Source organism: Mauremys reevesii, linkage group 12 (assembly GCF_016161935.1).
Source record: "Mauremys reevesii isolate NIE-2019 linkage group 12, ASM1616193v1, whole genome shotgun sequence".
Classification (NCBI taxonomy): domain Eukaryota; kingdom Metazoa; phylum Chordata; order Testudines; family Geoemydidae; genus Mauremys; species Mauremys reevesii.
This window is the reverse complement of record NC_052634.1, coordinates 1010603-1028671: the sequence shown is the minus strand read 5'-3', so window position 1 is coordinate 1028671 and position 18069 is coordinate 1010603. Positions and strand designations below refer to the sequence as shown.

At 43.5% G+C, this 18069-nt stretch overlaps 1 protein-coding gene across 2 annotated transcripts; it reads left to right on the top strand.

Moving 5' to 3' along the window:
• Positions 1-474: 474 nt before the first annotated feature.
• On the top strand, positions 475-16965 carry ARCN1 (archain 1). Of its 2 annotated transcripts, none has more exons than XM_039496924.1 (10): positions 475-713; positions 5997-6260; positions 7168-7347; positions 7607-7812; positions 8873-9037; positions 10259-10424; positions 11825-11972; positions 12386-12494; positions 13490-13694; positions 15233-16965. In XM_039496924.1, exons 1-10 carry the CDS (start codon positions 711-713, stop codon positions 15320-15322), a joined length of 1536 nt encoding a protein of 511 aa, XP_039352858.1. In that variant the 5' UTR covers positions 475-710; the 3' UTR covers positions 15323-16965. The 2 variants fall into 2 exon arrangements, with proteins under 2 accessions (XP_039352858.1, XP_039352857.1); XM_039496923.1 differs by lacking the exon at positions 475-713 and adding an exon at positions 829-1037.
• The last annotated feature ends 1104 nt before the right edge of the window (positions 16966-18069 follow it).

Below are 18069 nucleotides of genomic sequence, written 5' to 3'. Positions count from 1 at the left end.
TTGTCTCTCTTACCAACAGAAGTTGGTTCAATAAAAAAAAAAAACATCCCCTCACCCACCCACCGTGTCTCTCTGGGAAGGCAAAGGCAGGGATCAGGTTTGCTCTAGGCCGGCAGTTTTCAATCTGAGGTCCATGGACGGAGAAAGCAGGGGCAGGATAGACACTCAGGGCAGAAACTCTCTTACCAGGCGCAGTCTCCAGACGGACAAGGCCCGGACTGGTCTGTGCTCTAGCTCAAGCTAAATCAAGCTCCCTCCAGCTTCAGTCTGGTGGCACGGAGAAGCCCTCCCTCACTCCCTGCCCTTGGCCACGCACAGCGCCCCATGGGGCTCAGCTCGCCTGCTGTGGGGCATCTTCCAGACCGGCCGCGGGCGGGGGCCGCGTAAAGACACGTGCTGGACCGTCCCCACCCCCCAGAGCAGGGGGGTGGAAGCAGGTCAGAGAGCGGCCCGAGGCGGGGCCCCGCGCCGGGGAGGCAGCGCGAGTCTGTCTCCCCGCCTAGGGACACGGCGCTCCGCGGGGCAAGACCTGCGCCCCCTACCGAGGCGGGGGAAGAGCAGGACGCTCCCGCCCCCTTGCGTGGCGCCGCTTCCGGCTGGGGACGTGGCTCGGCGCCGCCATCTTGTGGGGCAGCTGGAGGGAGACGCGGCGGCCGCTGCTGGGGCAGCGAGAGACTGAGCGCGCCGGGCCGCACACACGCTCCGCCGCCATGGTAAGGAGCAGGCCGCGTCCCCAGCCTGGCCTCCTGGGTAGCGGGCACTCGGCGTGGCTGGAGCCGGCCGGAGGAGGCTGGGCCGGGGGACACGGGGGGAGGAGCTGGGCCCAGCCCCGAAATAAGGGGGCACCAGGCCTCTTCGTGCCCCTTCCTAGCGCCTTGCCGCGGGGGCCGCTCCGTGGAAACAGGCCGGGCCCCTCACCCGAGGCCCCGCGCCTCCCCGGCCCGGGAGCCTCCCTACCGGCTTCTGTCTCGCTGTCGCCGCAGCCGTGGTTCTCAGACCCTCGCATGGGGCCTGGCCCGCCCTGCACCCCAGCAGCGGTGGGTGCCTTTCCCCGGTACAGACCGTGATCTCTACGTGTTCTTTGCACGGATCCGGGACATGCTGCCGTGCTTGCACCTGGGACTGGTCCTCAGAGGAAAACGGGGCCTAGGTACACCTGTGCCCCCTTGCAAAGCAGCCTTCTCCTGCAGGGTTCCCAGACCTTCCTGGGACCAGCCCCACTGGAACAGAGTGTCTTGGGGGCACTTCGCCTCCTGTTCTGCATTGTGCAGATCTCCACTCCCATTCTTCATCACATAAGACCTCTGCAGCAACGACAGCAGCTGCTTACAAGGAAAATGAAACTAGTATGGTTTGGACCTCAGTCTAATTTGACAGCTGAAACAAGGGGAACCAGTGACCAGCAAGTGCCTGTGGCCTGGAGTTTGAGAACTTCTGGTTGGAGCACAGGGTTTGCAGTCAGGACCTTTGTAGTCTTCTTCCTATTGCTGTCTCTCAGAGTGAACGTTGGCATTCTATTTTGCCTCTCTATATTTGTTTCCCCATCTATAATCCGGGACTAATTATACTGATATGAGAGAACTGAATATTGAGTAAAGCAGTTAGCACTTTTCAACTATGAAATCTATAGAAATACAAAATATTGCACCCTGCAATACATGAGACAAATGGAATGTGTGTATATATGCATGTATAAGATCATGACTGTACATACATTTGATTAAAATTGGCTGTTTGAATTACAGTATTATCATACATGCTTTTTTTTTAAAGTACTGTACAGGCAATAGCAACCCTGTGATGTAGATATTATCTCAGTTTTAGGTTGGTAAGTAGTTAAGTGGTTTGCACAAAATCACATGAATCAATGATAGGTCTGGGGAAATAATTCATTTGTCCTTACAATCCTGTTCTGACCTCAGATCCCCGTCCTTATAGAAAATGCACTTATGTTGGTTTCTTTATATAGTCCATGGCCAAGGTTTTCAAAACTAAACACTGACTTTGAGTGCCCAACTGGGGGTACTTTATTTTCAGAGAGTGGTTATTTCGCACTTTCTGAAAATCAGGTTCCTTTAAACCATGGCAAATTGGGCATGCAGAATTACTAATCCCTTCGTTTAATGTTAATCCGGAGTTTGTACAAACATGTAAGAAGAGCTATATGATCTATATATGAACATCGATCTATACAAATTGTTACCCATCTTGCTTCATGCAGGGGATTTGAAACTGATATGCAATTATTTTATTCTCTTTTTATGAACTCAGGTATTGTAGCTCTTTGTATTGTAAAGAGGCTAGCTTGGCTCCTAATTGCAGTAAATTACTTTTAACTCTCCTTCCTTTGTAGTAGCATGACTTGTACACAGTTTCAAGCATGTGGTTTTTGGGGCCAAAGATAGTGTAATTTGCTTACATTGCTCAATAAATTAGTAAATGGATTTAAAACAGCATCATACCCTATTGGAGGTGGTGAAACAACTTGGATTTGATCAGAGAAAATTTTTTTAATTACAACCTGTTAAATGAACTAGAGGAAAATTTGACAAGTCATGACAATCTAGCAAGCAAAGTGCAGTATGAGATAATGTACACAAAAGGACAGCTTAATTTAAAAGGAGTAACTTTTGGGATTGCTCCTTTGAATAACTGTTCTTCCCTCAAGCTATTTTTGTGATCTTTGAATTTAGTGGGAAAAAATATTTGTACTAAGGGCAAAAAAAAATTGAAGTAATTTGAACCTTTTCTTAGTAAGCAAAATGTGTATTGCATCAAAATCAAGTGCTGTATAACTTAATCCCTGTTTCAGGTTCATAGATAGTATCAGATTCTTTCTACTCAAATATCGGGTAGTGACTGAGTATTAGTTTGATATAATTTTTCACTATTCACGTTTCACAGCTCCTGCTACAAGGAGTTGCTTTGCTATCACCTTTTATTGCTGGGAAAATGCTGTACTTAATTTAGTGAAGCTAAGAACAATGTACTTCTAAAACAAAAGTTGCAAACCAAGAATACCTAGTTAACTTTTGTCCTCTATCCAAAGGAGTTAATTGTTTGCATAGCACAATAGGGATTTTAAGTACCTTTAAAAAGGCTTATCCCTTGCTTTCACAAATTAATAGTCTGAAAAGAATTGTTATGGCAGGTTAAAAAATTCTTACTTTTTTTAATGTGGTGTGTGTGTAATGTGCTCTCTCCACCCAGAAGATACTGTCCTCTCAGTAAAAAAATTGTCAATTAATAAATGGACTCATCCTTTTAAAACCTAGTTGAATATTCAAGTGGCACATTTGCAGTATTAGTTAAATCTAATCAAAGAAATCCAAACAACTGAATCTGAGGTTTGCTAATGTATTCTGTCTTTAAGTTACAAACAAGATTTGTAAGCTGCCATATGTAGCTTTGCTTATAGATAGGAATTTCTTGAAATACTTTATCTAGTAGCCTTAGATTACTCAGATCACTGGGACATTTAATATTGTAAAACAGTATTTTCATACTCTGGATCCTTGCAGAGTAGAGACTGAGGATGCTGTTAACTTTTCTGAATCTCCTCTCTTGACACGCTTATCAAAGTACTAGCTGCATCAAATCAACACTAACAGGCCAATGTCCAAAGCCACATGGTGTGACTGAACAGTGGAATATGCTCAAACCTGACACATGCCATTTTTACTGTCCTATAAGCTGTTCTGTTTGGGTTGTCAGTGATTGGGATGAAGCAATGACACATCATCAGTCTTTGCTTCCAAAGTGGTAGCTCTTGAGTCAGAGGCATAGTGTCAGTTACAGGATCTGTGGTACCTTATAAGCATGGAATAACCTGTGACTACTCCCTTAGGTAAACTTATGTTAAATGCCTGTACAGTTTAAAGGCCTGTTACGAATATTAAGGCTGTCTTCTTTAGTGTAACCTCATGGTTTCTTTTGTGTGTGTGTTTACTGTCTCATTCAAGTGATAGTCAGTCAGACTTGGCCATCCTAGGAAAGTATCAGAGGGGTAGCCGTGTTAGTCTGGATCTGTAAAAGCAACAAAGAATCCTGTGGCACCTTATAGACTAACAGACGTTTTGCAGCATGAGCTTTCGTGGGTGAATACCCACTTCTTCGGATACATCTATAAGGTGCCACAGGATTCTTTGTTGCTTTTACCCATCCTAGGAAAGTTGAATGCTGTAAGAGTTTCGTTATTACAATCCTGTTCTTGCTTTCCATTCACAATCCTTTGCTTCATCTGATGGGAGCTCCCATCGCCACAAAGGCTGCCAGTCCCTCATACAGAAGTGCCCCTTTAAAGAGGGGCATTACCTGTGAGTGATGCAGTAAGTATGCTTGGTGCAGCTGGACTGTCCAGCACCATGCTCTGAGTCCCTACTAGGCAATGGTTGGAGCCTGAGGCTCACTCTAACCTGTCCATACCATGGACTTGCATTACTCTCTGAGTTGTTGGACTAATGTAAGGACATTGCTGTCTGGATGGGATATAATCAGTTTAATCAAGGCATCCAAGCATTATGTCCACTATGAGTGGCTTGTACAATGTGTGGTTATGAGCATATTTTGGCAAAGGGTCTTAAATTTCTGTATTGGATAATTGCAGTATTTGCTTAACTAACAAAGAGCTCGAAATAAAGAAGCAATGGTTGAGTCTTTATGAGACTTCAACAGAATCTGCCTTGTATGGCCAAACAATTCAATTAAGAAGTTATGGTAATCTTTTTCCAGTAGAAAAAAATTATTTGATAGGAAGTTTCAGGAGACTGATAGAACTATAAGAGATAAATTTGCATCTGTCTCACTACTTTTGAATTTCATTAGTGTGATAACATCTCTGAAAAGCCCAAGAGATGCTCAATGAACAGTAATTAATATGTTTAATATTTTATTAGCATAAATATGTTATCAATTGACTTTTTAACGGGGTACTGTGAAAAGAAAAATTAAATTTAAAAGCATTCCCTCATTTGTTCTTAATGTTTATATTAAAATAGAATTTAAAACAATTCTACCTTACTTTTCAGTATCTTTGCCTTTGGATTACTTTTTGCGCGTTACTCAGTTTGGACAATAAAACTTGGCTTGTCAGTTTCATGATACCATTCAGAGCTCTGTGTTTGTTCTACTACAACTACACAATGTTCAGGTGTGAATTTCCAGTACAACCTGGGAATATCATTTAAAAAAAATCAAGTTTGATGAAAAGAATCTTTAAAAGAAATCTCATTAAATCCTTTCTGTTGATAGTAGATATGGTAAAAAATATTATAATTTTCCTCAAAGGCTAAATTTTGGGCCTAAACTTCATAACCGTCCCTTTTAAACAAGCTTATCTATGAAACAGGTAGCAGCATTTTAATAATGGCCAAAGCACTTTGAAGGCATTGCAAGAGGTTAATGTTTTAGTAGCTGTGTTCTGACACTTGCCCTTCCCATTGGCAAGTGATCTTTTGGTGTGACTGAACTATTAGTAACCTCACTGAAGAAAATGTTAATGAAGTATGTAACTTACTTTGTTACTCTAGCAAGTAGCATTTGAGATCCTTTTTTGTGTGCTTATGCTTTATTAAGTCAATCTGAAAGACTTGTTCAGAACACTTCTGCGATTTTACTATACCCTACCTCTGTGTTAAAACTAGTCTGTGAATTCAGGTTAGTTAGCTATGTCAGCTCTGAACAGAGTGACATGAATTAGTTGGATTTGGGGGATGGGAGCAGCACCAAAAACAGAAATGGGTCTCCCCTACAAGAGTTCTGTTCTCCATGCTAAGAGGAAGCATGGATGAAAAATGAACATGTTCATGTAAATGTTTTTTATTTATCACTAAGTATGCTAGGCACTATACAGATGAGCATGAATATATGGTCTCTGACCAAAGAGTTTCACCTACGTAGACAATTAACATTATCTCAAAGGTTTTGTGAGACTGTCTAGTCTCAGAAAATCTGTTTGCTTGATGAATGAAACTAACCACTGCTTGTATTCCCCATAGGTGCTCTTGGCGGCAGCCGTCTGCACAAAGGCAGGGAAGGCCATAGTTTCTCGGCAGTTCGTGGAGATGACTCGAACCCGCATTGAGGGGCTGCTGGCAGCCTTCCCCAAACTTATGAACACTGGGAAACAACACACTTTTGTGGAGACAGAGAGTGTGCGATATGTATATCAGCCAATGGAGAAGCTGTATATGGTATTGATCACCACCAAAAACAGCAATATCCTGGAAGACCTAGAAACACTCCGGCTATTCTCTAGAGTGGTAAGACTTTATTCCAAGCTTAGTTAATACAAAATTCAGATGATCTTGTCCCGAAGCAGTGATGTTACAAAGTGCTGTATTGGAGAGCTATTACTGCTGTATCTACTGCCTCATAACAGAATCTGATTTCCTATGGTCCATTAGTGACCCAGAAGTAGTCATTGAGTCTCATCCCATAAGCTTCTGCGCTATTCCTTGACTGAGGCCCATATTGATTTGAGTTACTGAGATTTAAACCAAAACAGCCCAATCCTTCAGTAAATTAACTATTTGTTAACAATTATGTAGTGCTGTAAACAAAACTTTAGTACCAGTTGTACAAAATAAATAAGTAGAGTGGATTTAATTCACTGTATGCAATTGCTATAGTAGTAATCCTACTGTAAAAATCTATCTGCATATGTATTCATAGTATTGTCTATATAAAGCTTTGTCTGTCAGCCAAAAACAACCAGGGGAACTCCTGGAAATCACAGCTTGGTATCTGCTGCCAGTTCAGCCTTTTATTGTTAAAACGTAGCTCAAATAGAATATTATATTTAAAGTTAGTCTTAAAAATGCATGCTTTAATAGTGACACTCAATCTGCCTATTAAGCATGGAAAAAAATGACTGCTTAATGGCTTTAAATAGATAGCATTGGGGTGGCATTTTGGGGCCAAGTGAGGCTTGGAGGATCACAGAAGTGATACCTTTGGTTGAAATTAACCCCAGTGAAGATCCTACACGAGGCCTCAGCACCTCTTAAGTCTCACACCATCAAAATAGAATGTAAGTAGTGCATAGGCCTTCTGCTAAATCTCTGCACAGGGATGAATTCACCCTGTACGTGTGGTAGGAGGGTTAGCTGAGGTAGTCATCTTCTCTTCCTCTGCAGAGACTCTTCTTTAATTATTCTCCCTAACCAGATTCCCGAATATTGCCGAGCTCTGGAGGAGAACGAGATCTCTGAGCACTGCTTTGACCTGATTTTTGCCTTTGATGAAATTGTTGCTCTGGGCTACCGTGAGAACGTAAACCTGGCACAAATTCGGACCTTCACAGAGATGGACTCACATGAAGAGAAGGTGTTCCGAGCAGTCAGAGAGGTGAGGCAGAGCCATTCCATGTCTTAGTTGTTGGAAACGAAATAGTCTGTCGTGTATCCAGGAATTACTGCTTTTTGTACTGTGAAGTTGCTGTTTGTTCCAAGTTTGATCATAACCCTTAATTCTTCAGTGATCAAATTTATTTTAACATTTTGTAAACAACCTGTCCTGCCTTCATCTCCTCTTTCTCTCATTGATTAATGCATGGAATAGATCAAAGTCTTAAAGGTCTAGTCAGTCTCTGATCTTTTTCCTCTAGACTCAAGAGCGTGAGGCAAAGGCTGAAATGCGCCGTAAAGCCAAGGAGTTGCAGCAGGCCCGAAGGGATGCAGAGAGACAGGGCAAAAAAGCACCAGGCTTTGGTGGATTTGGCAGCTCGGCTGTGTCTGGGGGTACAACTGCGGCCATGATCACAGAGACCATTATTGAAACAGAGAAGCCCAAAGTGGCACCAGCACCAGCCAGGTATGAGACCGGTTCAGGTACACTAGAGCCCTGCCCGGGACTAGTGTAGATCCCTGCAGCAGGACTGGGGTCCTGCAGTATCCGTCGCTGTAATAGCAGAAGCGGGATTAAAATGGTCCGGTGCAGGGCTCTAAGATAGACCATGTCCATCAGCAAGGGAAAAGATATTGTGGACTGTTTGTTAAAATGAAAGAGTCCAGTTTTAGGTTGTCCTGCTGATTAACTGCTTTGCTAGACAAGTGAAATTAAATGATATAGAGGGATGTTAAAAAAAATGCACCTAATGTGTAAGTAAGGTACCCGTGGACAGTGTGTGTGTGCTAGTGCTCTCTACTACCTCGTACATATGTCAGTTTCTTCTTCTAGCTAAGTTAGAGCTTTTCTACCAGCTATTGTGTATTTTGGATGTTTTGAGCTTTCACTTTACCTCATGATTCTGCATGTTTGCAGCTTTCTAGTAATCATAGTGCTTCTATGCATGCAGCTGCTGAGTGGAATAGAGATGCTGGAGACTCCCACTGGGTTGTTTTAAAACAGTACTGATAATTTTCGTAAAGCAGAAACCTCTCTTCTGAACTTGAGTGGATCTGTACTTGTTGATCTTCTAACAGCCTAAATTGCTGCCCATGCCTGTCGCAGCCATCACATGCTCTCTAGACGGCCCTTTTTATTTATAGGAGTTGTTGTGGCACTCACCACTACAGTATCTAAGTGCCTCATATACATTAAAGAATCTAACCAGACAGATAGATCTGTGAGGCAGGACAGTATGATTTATCCCCAGTTTACAGATGAGGAACTGAGGTCTGGATTAAATGACTTGCCTAAGGTCACAGAGCAATTGGCAGTGCTGGGAACAGAATTCAGATTTCCTAAGTCCCAGTTCAGTACCTTACTCACAAGACTATCCTTTCTCTTAATGTGTCTTGAAAAGGGCTCAAAAAGTAAAAGCTGCGATGCTGGAATGGTCTAATTGTAATAATGTGAAAAAACTGTGGAAAGATTGTATCTGCTACCATAGTTGTTGGATAGATGCTTACATCTTATTTTTGTTCTTTAGACCATCAGGTCCCAGTAAGGCTTTGAAGCTTGGAGCTAAAGGGAAGGAGGTGGACAACTTTGTGGACAAGCTGAAATCAGAAGGAGAAAATATCATGACCTCTTCTGTAGGCAAGCGCTCCTCAGAGACAGCCAAGGTTCTCGCTCCACCCATTAACATGGAGAGGTGGGTATTGTCCTGGGCTGTAAGAGGATGCTCTTGTCAGTGTGACTGCAGACTCCAGTGATGGCTTCTAGCTCTGTCAGAGCTCTTCACTTTATTTTATAACATGGATTTCTTCCCACCATTCGGTTCTTACACGCTGGCCTTTAACTCTTGTGTAAGATTTTCAAGAGGCTCTGAATTCATTTAGGCAAAGTCCCATTTTCAAAAGTGACTTCGGTGGTTAGGAGCCTAAATCTCATTGAAAGCTATCGGGACTCATGCTCTTAAGTCATTTAGGTGATTTGGAAATTTTACCCCTCTGCTTCTGAATTTTTATTTCAAATATTCAGCCTAATTTTTCCCTTTCTCCCAATACTCTTATTTCCTGGTGTCTGCATCCTTCAGATACTTTGAGACACCTATCTTCCCACCTTCCCCATCTGCTATTAGTCAAGCTATACAGAGTTTTTAATAGTTCTTCATACTTCCATTCCTCTGACTCTTTAACTATTTTTGTTGCTTTTGTCTGGGACTTTTCAGTTTGTCAGCAGATACCAAGTATTGAGGTGGCTGGATCAGAAATCTGCTTTCCCTGCTCTGAGTGTTGGTGGAGTCTTGAAGAGTTCCTGACTAATTGCCAGTTAGAGTACATGTATGCAAATTTCCAGTTTTCCGTGCTGGAGCACAGAGCCATCTGCTCCCATTAGAGACAACATTATACCAGTTTTATGAGGTTAAGTGAAAAATATGACCAGGGCTGCCCTCCTTTCTAGACAAGTTTTCATATTGCCTACATGTTTTCTATTCTGTACTGAATAGAATAGCTTGGCAGAGCCGTACATAAACTCACTTAGTGTCTTTTGAAGCACCAAAGGTGTCCATTTGTTTTTAAGGTAAAATGTAGAATTCCTCCCACTGCTTAGCTCTTTCTTTTGAAAACTGCCTGAGCTTTCTGCAGAAGAAGAGCCAGGGTTCTGTATTTGGGCTCTCATCTGTTCAAGACTTATACCACACTCAGGTGATTCTAGTGTCTTCTGTGTGAATCTGTTTTGAGCAGAAGAGCATGTTTCCATAATTCTGTTCTGCACCACTCTGCTCTGAGTCATTCTTTTTATGACAACATCCTCTTGGGCACCCTTTTAAAAACTTAGTTTGTCCCTGTCAGATCTTAAAAGGAGGAAACAACTATATTGCCTGTCAAACCAGGCATTTGGTGTGTATTGGGCTTTCTTTTCTGTGCAGTGTGCATATGAAAATCGAGGAGAAGATTTCCTTGACTTGTGGCCGTGATGGTGGGTTACAGAACATGGAGCTGCACGGCATGATCATGCTGAGGATCTTAGATGAAAAGTTTGCCCGGATTCGGCTCCATGTAGAAAATGAAGACAAGAAGGGGGTACAGCTACAGGTAAGGCCGGCTGATGGTCCTGGCTTCGGTACATGCTTCTGTCATGGATGGTAGCAGCACTGTAATGTATATTTTTATCCAAGTTCTCCCAATAGATATAGTGGAAAATAGCGCACAGTTACAGTAAATATTAGTGCAGCACAAATAAAGGGCTAAATCTCATGCTCAAAAGACTCAAGTTAACTTGAAAATACAGTTTCTTACACTTATCATGCTCCCACAGCCTTATCTATCCCATGATGAACATTGACGCACACTTGATTTCACTTGGACTTTGCAACAGTCCCACTGTGTTGCTTGACACTAGTTATACCATGAGAGCTTCCTTTGTAAGGAAGAGAATGTTTATAGCCAGTTACTCTCAGCCAATGAAGAAAGATTTAATCAATGAGAAAACTGCTTATTCTCCCAGTTACTTTTGCTGTTGTCATTGCTCTTAATATCAGAGACAGTCTCTAGAACCACGGCTTTTGGGTTACAGTCAGTACTGTAAACTCAGACTGTCACATGTTCGATCTTTCCTCTCTCCATGTGATTCCATGTGCTTGCTGAGCCCTGAAGATTTCCCCACTTTATATGCCCTGTGTCATGGCCACCATTACAACGCCTACAAACTAGGTAGTGCTGCTGCTTAATTGGTCAGAGGGCCTTGTGTTTAGTGATGGAAGTCCTTATCACTTTCCCATGGGCTGAGAATTCTTCCTAAACACTCCAGCACCTGCTGCTCCAGGAAGAGTCAGGTGGCAGTGTCAGCTTCTCTCTCTCCAATACAACTTAGATGCCAATCACCAAAAAATGGCTTTGCTGAAATAGCTGCTCACATCTGTTGCTGTAATATAATAAATTTGTTCTTTATAATCCAAGTGTTAATTTTCCCTATTTAGATGGTTTAACTTTTGCATTTATCTGAATTTGGTCAGGAAAACAGTTTCACTGGTTTCTAGTCTGCTCCAAGTTGCAGAAGACTGCAAACACGGCAGGGGACTGTTCTTTTGTTTGTGAAAAATAAATTCAAATTGAAACTTATTTTTAAGTGGAAATATTCCTGCAGATCTCAAGCTTCATTAAAACTTATTTTATAAAAACCTAAATGTCAGCCCCAGTTTATCTGTCAGAATCCCTTTTAAACAGAAAGCATTGGAGGAACGGAGAAATAGGCCAAATGAAACTTTTTGGTAAACTGGTCTTCTCTTTCTTGGAGCGAACTCTGGATTGCCGAGCAACCGTAATCCTGTAGCACTTTGAAGTCAGCAGTTTTCCCTGGCAAAGGTATTCATGTGTGGTCAGGAGCACCTCACAAGAAACAGTATTACCTAGACACATTTGTGCTGTCCATTTAGTTAAAACTAAAACAATGAACAGTTTACCCAGTCTGTGTCTTCCCGTCTCCTTCATTTCAGACTCACCCAAATGTGGACAAGAAACTTTTTACTGCTGAATCTCTGATTGGCTTGAAGAACCCAGAGAAATCATTCCCTATTAACAGTGATGTTGGGGTGCTGAAATGGAGGTTGCAGACCACAGAAGAGTCTTTCATTCCACTGACAAGTGAGTGCAAGCATGCATGTGGCATTCTTCAGGTAGGATACTGGAGCCTGGGCTGAAGAAGCTGACACTGGTCTTGGATAGGAAATGACAGCCCATCTGCTACAGCAGGCTCTGCCTTCAGCAGAATGTTTTACTCTTTGATCTTATCCAAGGGAAGAAACGATTTTAGTGCCTCTTCCCTCTGTAACAATCGCTTTAGCCAGTCAATAGCTATTTTCAGTAATGCTAGATAATACTGAGTGTCTTGCTCTGCAACTCACTCAAGTGGGCTGGCATCTCTTGGGTGAGATTGTTATTGGTGACTATTCCTCCTGCATTCAGTGCCCTCCTGCATTTTTCTAAGTATGTCTTTCTCAGAGGCCTGTTCTGTAAAACAAAGTCACATGATCCAATGTGCGCTTTTTTGCCCTTAGTTAACTGCTGGCCATCGGAAAGTGGGAATGGTTGTGACGTTAACATTGAATATGAGCTGCAAGAGGAGAGCCTAGAACTGAATGATGTGGTCATCACAATCCCATTGCCGTAAGTAGGATTTGGGGATGGGGATGGGGTCAGCAAGTACCTGTAAATATCCTGTAGGTTATTTCCCTTTCCAGCAATCATGGAGGTAGCATAGGAGGGGGCAGCATTCATGTGAAATGCATGTGTCTGCTGTAAATCCAGTGCTGTCTTGTTCCCCCACCTGAGGATCTGAGACTGTCTCTCTTACACTTTGCGGACTGACTGTTCTCCCTCCCTCACCCATGATTAGGGCCCTACCAAATTCATGGTTCATTTTGGTCAATTTCACAGTCATAGGATTTAAAAAATGGTAAATGTCATGATTTCAGCTATTTAAATCTGAAATTTCACAGTGTTGTAATTGTAGGGATCCTGACCTAAAAAGGAGTTGTAGGGGGAGTGGTCACAAGGTTATTGTAGAGGGGTGTTGCGGTACTGCTACCCTTACTTCTGCGCTGCTGCTAGCAGCAGCACTGCGTTCAGAGCTGGGCAGATGCAGAGCAGTGGCTATTGACCAGGTGCCTAGATATGAAGGCAGAGCTGCCACCAGCAGCAGCACAGAAATAAGGGTGGCATGGTGTGGTATTGCCACCTTTACTTCTGCGCTGCTGGAAGAGACACTGCCTTCAGAGCTGGGTGCCCAGCCAACAGCTGCCACACTCTGGCCACCCAGCTCTAAAGTCAGCACAGAAGTAAGGGTGGCAATACTGTGACCCCCTAAAATAACCTTTTTAACTCCCTTTTGGGTCAGGACCCCCAAATTGAGAAACGCTGGCTTCCCCCATGAAATCTGTATAGTATAGGGTAAAAGCGCACACAAGACAATGATTTCACGGGGGGAGATCAGATTTCATGGTCCGTGATGCGTTTTTCATGGCCGTGAATTTGGTGGGGCTCTGCCCGTGGCTCTTGGAGGGCTTTTAGGAGGTGAGCTGTCCTCTTTGGGGCTGTTACAAGTGTGTCTTTAACCTGTGTTCAAATGAGCTAATGAGCAGATCCTTATTGCCCTGCTGTAGGTCCAGTGTTGGCGCCCCAGTGATTGGAGAGATTGATGGGGAGTATCGCCATGACAGCCGAAGGAATCTCCTTGAATGGTGCCTGCCAGTGATAGATGCCAAAAACAAGAGTGGCAGCCTGGAGTTCAGCATAGCCGGGCAGCCCAATGACTTCTTCCCGGTGCAAGTCTCCTTCATCTCCAAAAAGAATTACTGCAACATACAGGTATGGTCACCACCAACTTCTTATGTGTCCTGGTGCAGAGCTTGAGAGGCTCTGCCTAGAAGCCCAATGCACTGCAGTCCTCGGAATGAACAGGCACACTAATTGTTTTGTGGATAGGTGCCCGGCTCTGCATTCATAGCGCCCACTCAGCTGTGTCACTGATACTCCTGGAGACTGTCCAGCCCTGGCTTCCCTTTGCTCTGCCACACACTCTGTGTCACCATCCTCTTCTCAGATAGTTTCTCTTCTTAATCTTTTTCTGCTGGATCTTCCCCAAGAGCAGCCTCTTCATTTTATATTGCTGCAGTTCCCACTCTCACCTTGCAAGTTGCATGGAGAATACCCTTCCTTCAGCCCAGTGCATTATTCCCACCTGGCGCTGCTGAAAGAGTAGGCAGCTGTAATGAGGATGGCTTGTGCTGGGATTTCTCAGATCTTTCAAGCTAGGGAGGTGTGGCTAGATTAGTACTAAATGGGAATCGTCCATGAAATGGTTAAGCACTGCCTGAAGTGGTTGTGGTGAATCTACACCATTTGCACTGCTGCAATCGATGCGAGTGTAAATTTAGCAGGTGTGGTGAAGACACACTAAATCAATGAGAGAGCACTCTCCCATCAATTTGTGTACGTAAGGGAAGTTGATGGGAGATGCTCTCCTGTCGACACAGTGCAGTGTAGCTACCATGGTAAGTGGATCTAACTATGTCGACTTCAGGTATGTTATTCACGTAACTGAAGTTGTGTAAGTTAGATCGATTTACCGCAGTAGTGTAGACCAGCCCTCTGTAAGTGCACACAGCCTGATGCTAGGGGCATTATGCTGCCATCTCCTACAGAAGAGACAAAGTTCCTAGGCACCTGTGTTAAAGCTGTTTTTCATGAGCTGGGGCATTAATGCTCGTATCCTGGCTAAATTCCATCTCAGATAATTCCACTCAGCTTTTTTAAAACTTGCCCTGCAATTTCAGTTGGATCTGAATTTCTTCCTCAGTACCTCTCATAAGCATTAGTCACACTTGTCCTCATGAGATGGTGGCAAAAGCAATCCATCTATCACAGTGTTTGAGAAGTGTTCTGGGGTGGAAGGCAAAGGATGATAGATCAGCTGAAGCAAATGAAAATTCCCTTTGTCTTAGTGTGAAGACTTGTTTGGGTGGGGTAAACAGCCACAGGATGGGGAACCGAAGGCTACTTATCCACCTGCCTGGTCAAAATGAGCAGCAGCAGTGTGACCTTTCTCCACCTTGAACCTTAACCAGAAGCCACAATTCAGTTCATTTCTCTCCAGGGTGCTCTGAGCAGAAACCCAGTTGTTACCGTAAATGAAGTAACTGGATTGTTGTCCTCTAGGGACAGCTGAGAACTAAACTCTTCTTACTTCGGCTCTCAAGCTGAAGTTGACCTTGTGGCTCAGAGATGATGTGCTCAGCTACCCCAATCCCTTTGTTGTCCTGGTTTGAATTGAAAAATCTCTGTTTAATTGTGTTTTGGAAGTAGAATATCAAGTGCTGAACTAACTGTGTGTATTATCTCCACAGGTTACCAAAGTGACCCAGGTAGATGGGAACAGCCCTGTAAGGTTTTCCACTGAGACCACCTTCTTGGTGGACAAATACGAAATCCTGTAACGCCAGAAGCAGGGAATAACAAATGAATTTTTTAAATTAAAAGAAAAAAAGGCTGAAGTTTATTCTGAATGTCTGGAACGCCGCAGCCCTCTCTCTGCTAGGACACACGGTTCTGTCTGCCCAACTGCAGTGTTTCTGGATCACGGGCATTCTTTGGCAGAGAATTGACATGATCATATGGGGGAAAGGCTGCTAATTTCTTTGGCAGATTTTACTGGCCAGCAGTAAAGCAGGATCTCCATTGAGAAACCCTGGCTTTGATACCTCCCCTTCCTCTCTCCCACAAAGCTGGCTACTTAGCTTAGTCCCACAAAGAAACTACACCTCATTCTCTTCCTTTTTAGTATATCAAGAGTTCTCTTTCTTTTGTTGTGATTGTTGCCATTTTAACTTATCCCCTGCCTCCAGCCCTTGTTTCCATGGATTCAAATATGCATTAAAATATTCTATACATGGGCATTATGCCTTCTGGATCCCTTTCTCTTGGGAATGGAATAAGCTGATCGGACTAGGCCTCAGTTTTAAAGCTGAGATTTTGGGTGGTTGTAGTAAACGTGTTCCTCTCCTTTGCCTGTACTCCTGACTTGCTGCCTGTTCAGCTCTGCTTCTCAGTGATGGACCTGCACTTGGGCCAGCTCCCACAGTGAGCCCATGTGCCCTTGGTGTGAGTTAGAGCAGAGTTGTCTCCCAGCTGGCAGAGAGAATGCAGCCTCTGAATTGACTGGTTCCAACTGCAGGAGGGGGAGCACCTGGAAGTACTCACTTTTGCTGGAATTTCCTGTCACTGTTTGGTGTAGCCCCTAGGCCAGATTTATACAATTATTTTGCCTGGTTTAAGTTAACAATCTTTGGAGCCTTTCTTGATCCATTTGAATCTCCCTCAGTAAATTGAGCCCTCATACCTGCCAGTATGCATCTTAGCCCTTCCTAGCTGCAGCTTGTAAAAGGGTATGGAACCTGCCTTGTTCAGCCCCATAAACAGATCTGAATTACTCTGACACATTCATGCTTGCGTAAGCCTGCATGGGCCTGCATAAGAGCAGAGGAGATTGATCCTGTTGGCACTTATTGATGGAGTAGGAGAAAGGAAGCCTGGGTTGCAGCACAGAGATTTCAGGTAAAAGTCAAATGTACTGTAGTGCTTCTAAGTTTGCCCTGTGGTGTGAGGGCTGCACACAGCCACACTGCCTTGCACCACAGAAAAGGTGTTTCCTCTCTGACTAGGCTGGAATAGCATTGCCTACCGCATCCTCACTTAAAACACTTCTCACTTACTTTCTTTAGAACCATTTTTTATGACATTGGGTGGTGGTCTCAGCCTGACTGCATCTGAGCTGTGCCTGGCTGATCGCACAACTTCAACAAGGAACCTTGCTAACAACCATTGTAGCAAGGCCTCATGGTTCTGTCCAAACATAACTATTTTGCTGGTTTGTGGGTGACAGGAAATGAAGTTTCTTGCTCATGGAAGTCCTAGAAACTTGTGCACTGTGCTCCAGCGGGAGAACACCTGTTTGAGACTAAGTGCACACCAATGCTTGTAGGGTCATCTGCCAAAGAAGTTAGCTGTCTCTCCCATTCCCTGAAATGCATCAGTGAGGAAGCGTAACTCCAATTCTTTCCATGTGAGGGTGATGTGTTCTGGGGGAGTGGAAGCAAATCCTGTCCTGTAGTTAAGTAGACTATGAATCTTAATTCAGTTGTGTTCAAGAGTTGCTTGTCTGTATGATTTTAAAATGGAGTCAAGTTTAGTTTCAAACATCAAAGGAGCATTTTTCTTAAATTACTTTGGGGGTAATATTTAAAAAAAAAAAAGTTTTGTAACCCTGTATAATAATGACTTAGGGAATAGAACACATTCCAGTGTACACAAAGAATACAAATTCTTTAATCAAATAAAGAGTATTATAAAAAGCAATCAGCCGAGGTTTTGGCCTATTCATGTGCTGGAATGGCGCAGCTTTGATTTGTTCACAACACACTCTGGGAGGCAGGGGGAGCCAATAATATCAGAAATAGTGACCACAGCTCCATGGAGTTCATTGGAATAATCAGGATTGGGACAGCTCATGGGCAAGAGTTGTCTGTCATCTTTTAAAAAAACCCAGTAAAAATGACAAACTTCCTGAATGATTTTTGCGCTCATTAAATCTTTCCAGGTTGCATTTTGCTGGATGACCACTTCCCTGTAACAAACACTTTCCAGACTGTTTCTTGCCATATGTTATGTGCAGAATCACATCCAGCAGTGTCTGCTAGCTCTACTATGTAGGTATGACCTGGATGTCTTGAGAGAGGCCATGGCAATTACTCTGTGTAGGTCTTGAGCCTCTTATTCCAATTAAGAAGTACTAAACCTGGAAAGGGGGCTGGGAGAGTATTTGTTAGTGAATACATTTACAGTATGACTGAAATAAATTAAGAGGACTCAGGTATTTTAATGTTGGGTTAAGCGGATATGGAGACCCTCTAGCAGGTGCCTAACAGCTCTAGCAACAGTTATGTTGCCTTCCAGCTAAGCCTTGGTCTCCTGTAGGCATGGAGCCCCCCTGCCCTAAAAACCTGTAGCTGAATATTTTTAAAACACAGCGTCTCCTTAGACTCCAGTAACAAAGGCAGCCCATGACCAATGGCTGCAGGTTGGGGGCGGAGGGTGGGGAAGAGCACTTGCCTCACTGGAATCTGCTACAGGTGTCTGCATGTTATCTAGATTCCTTAAAGGGAAGATAAGTAAAATAGTCCAAGGG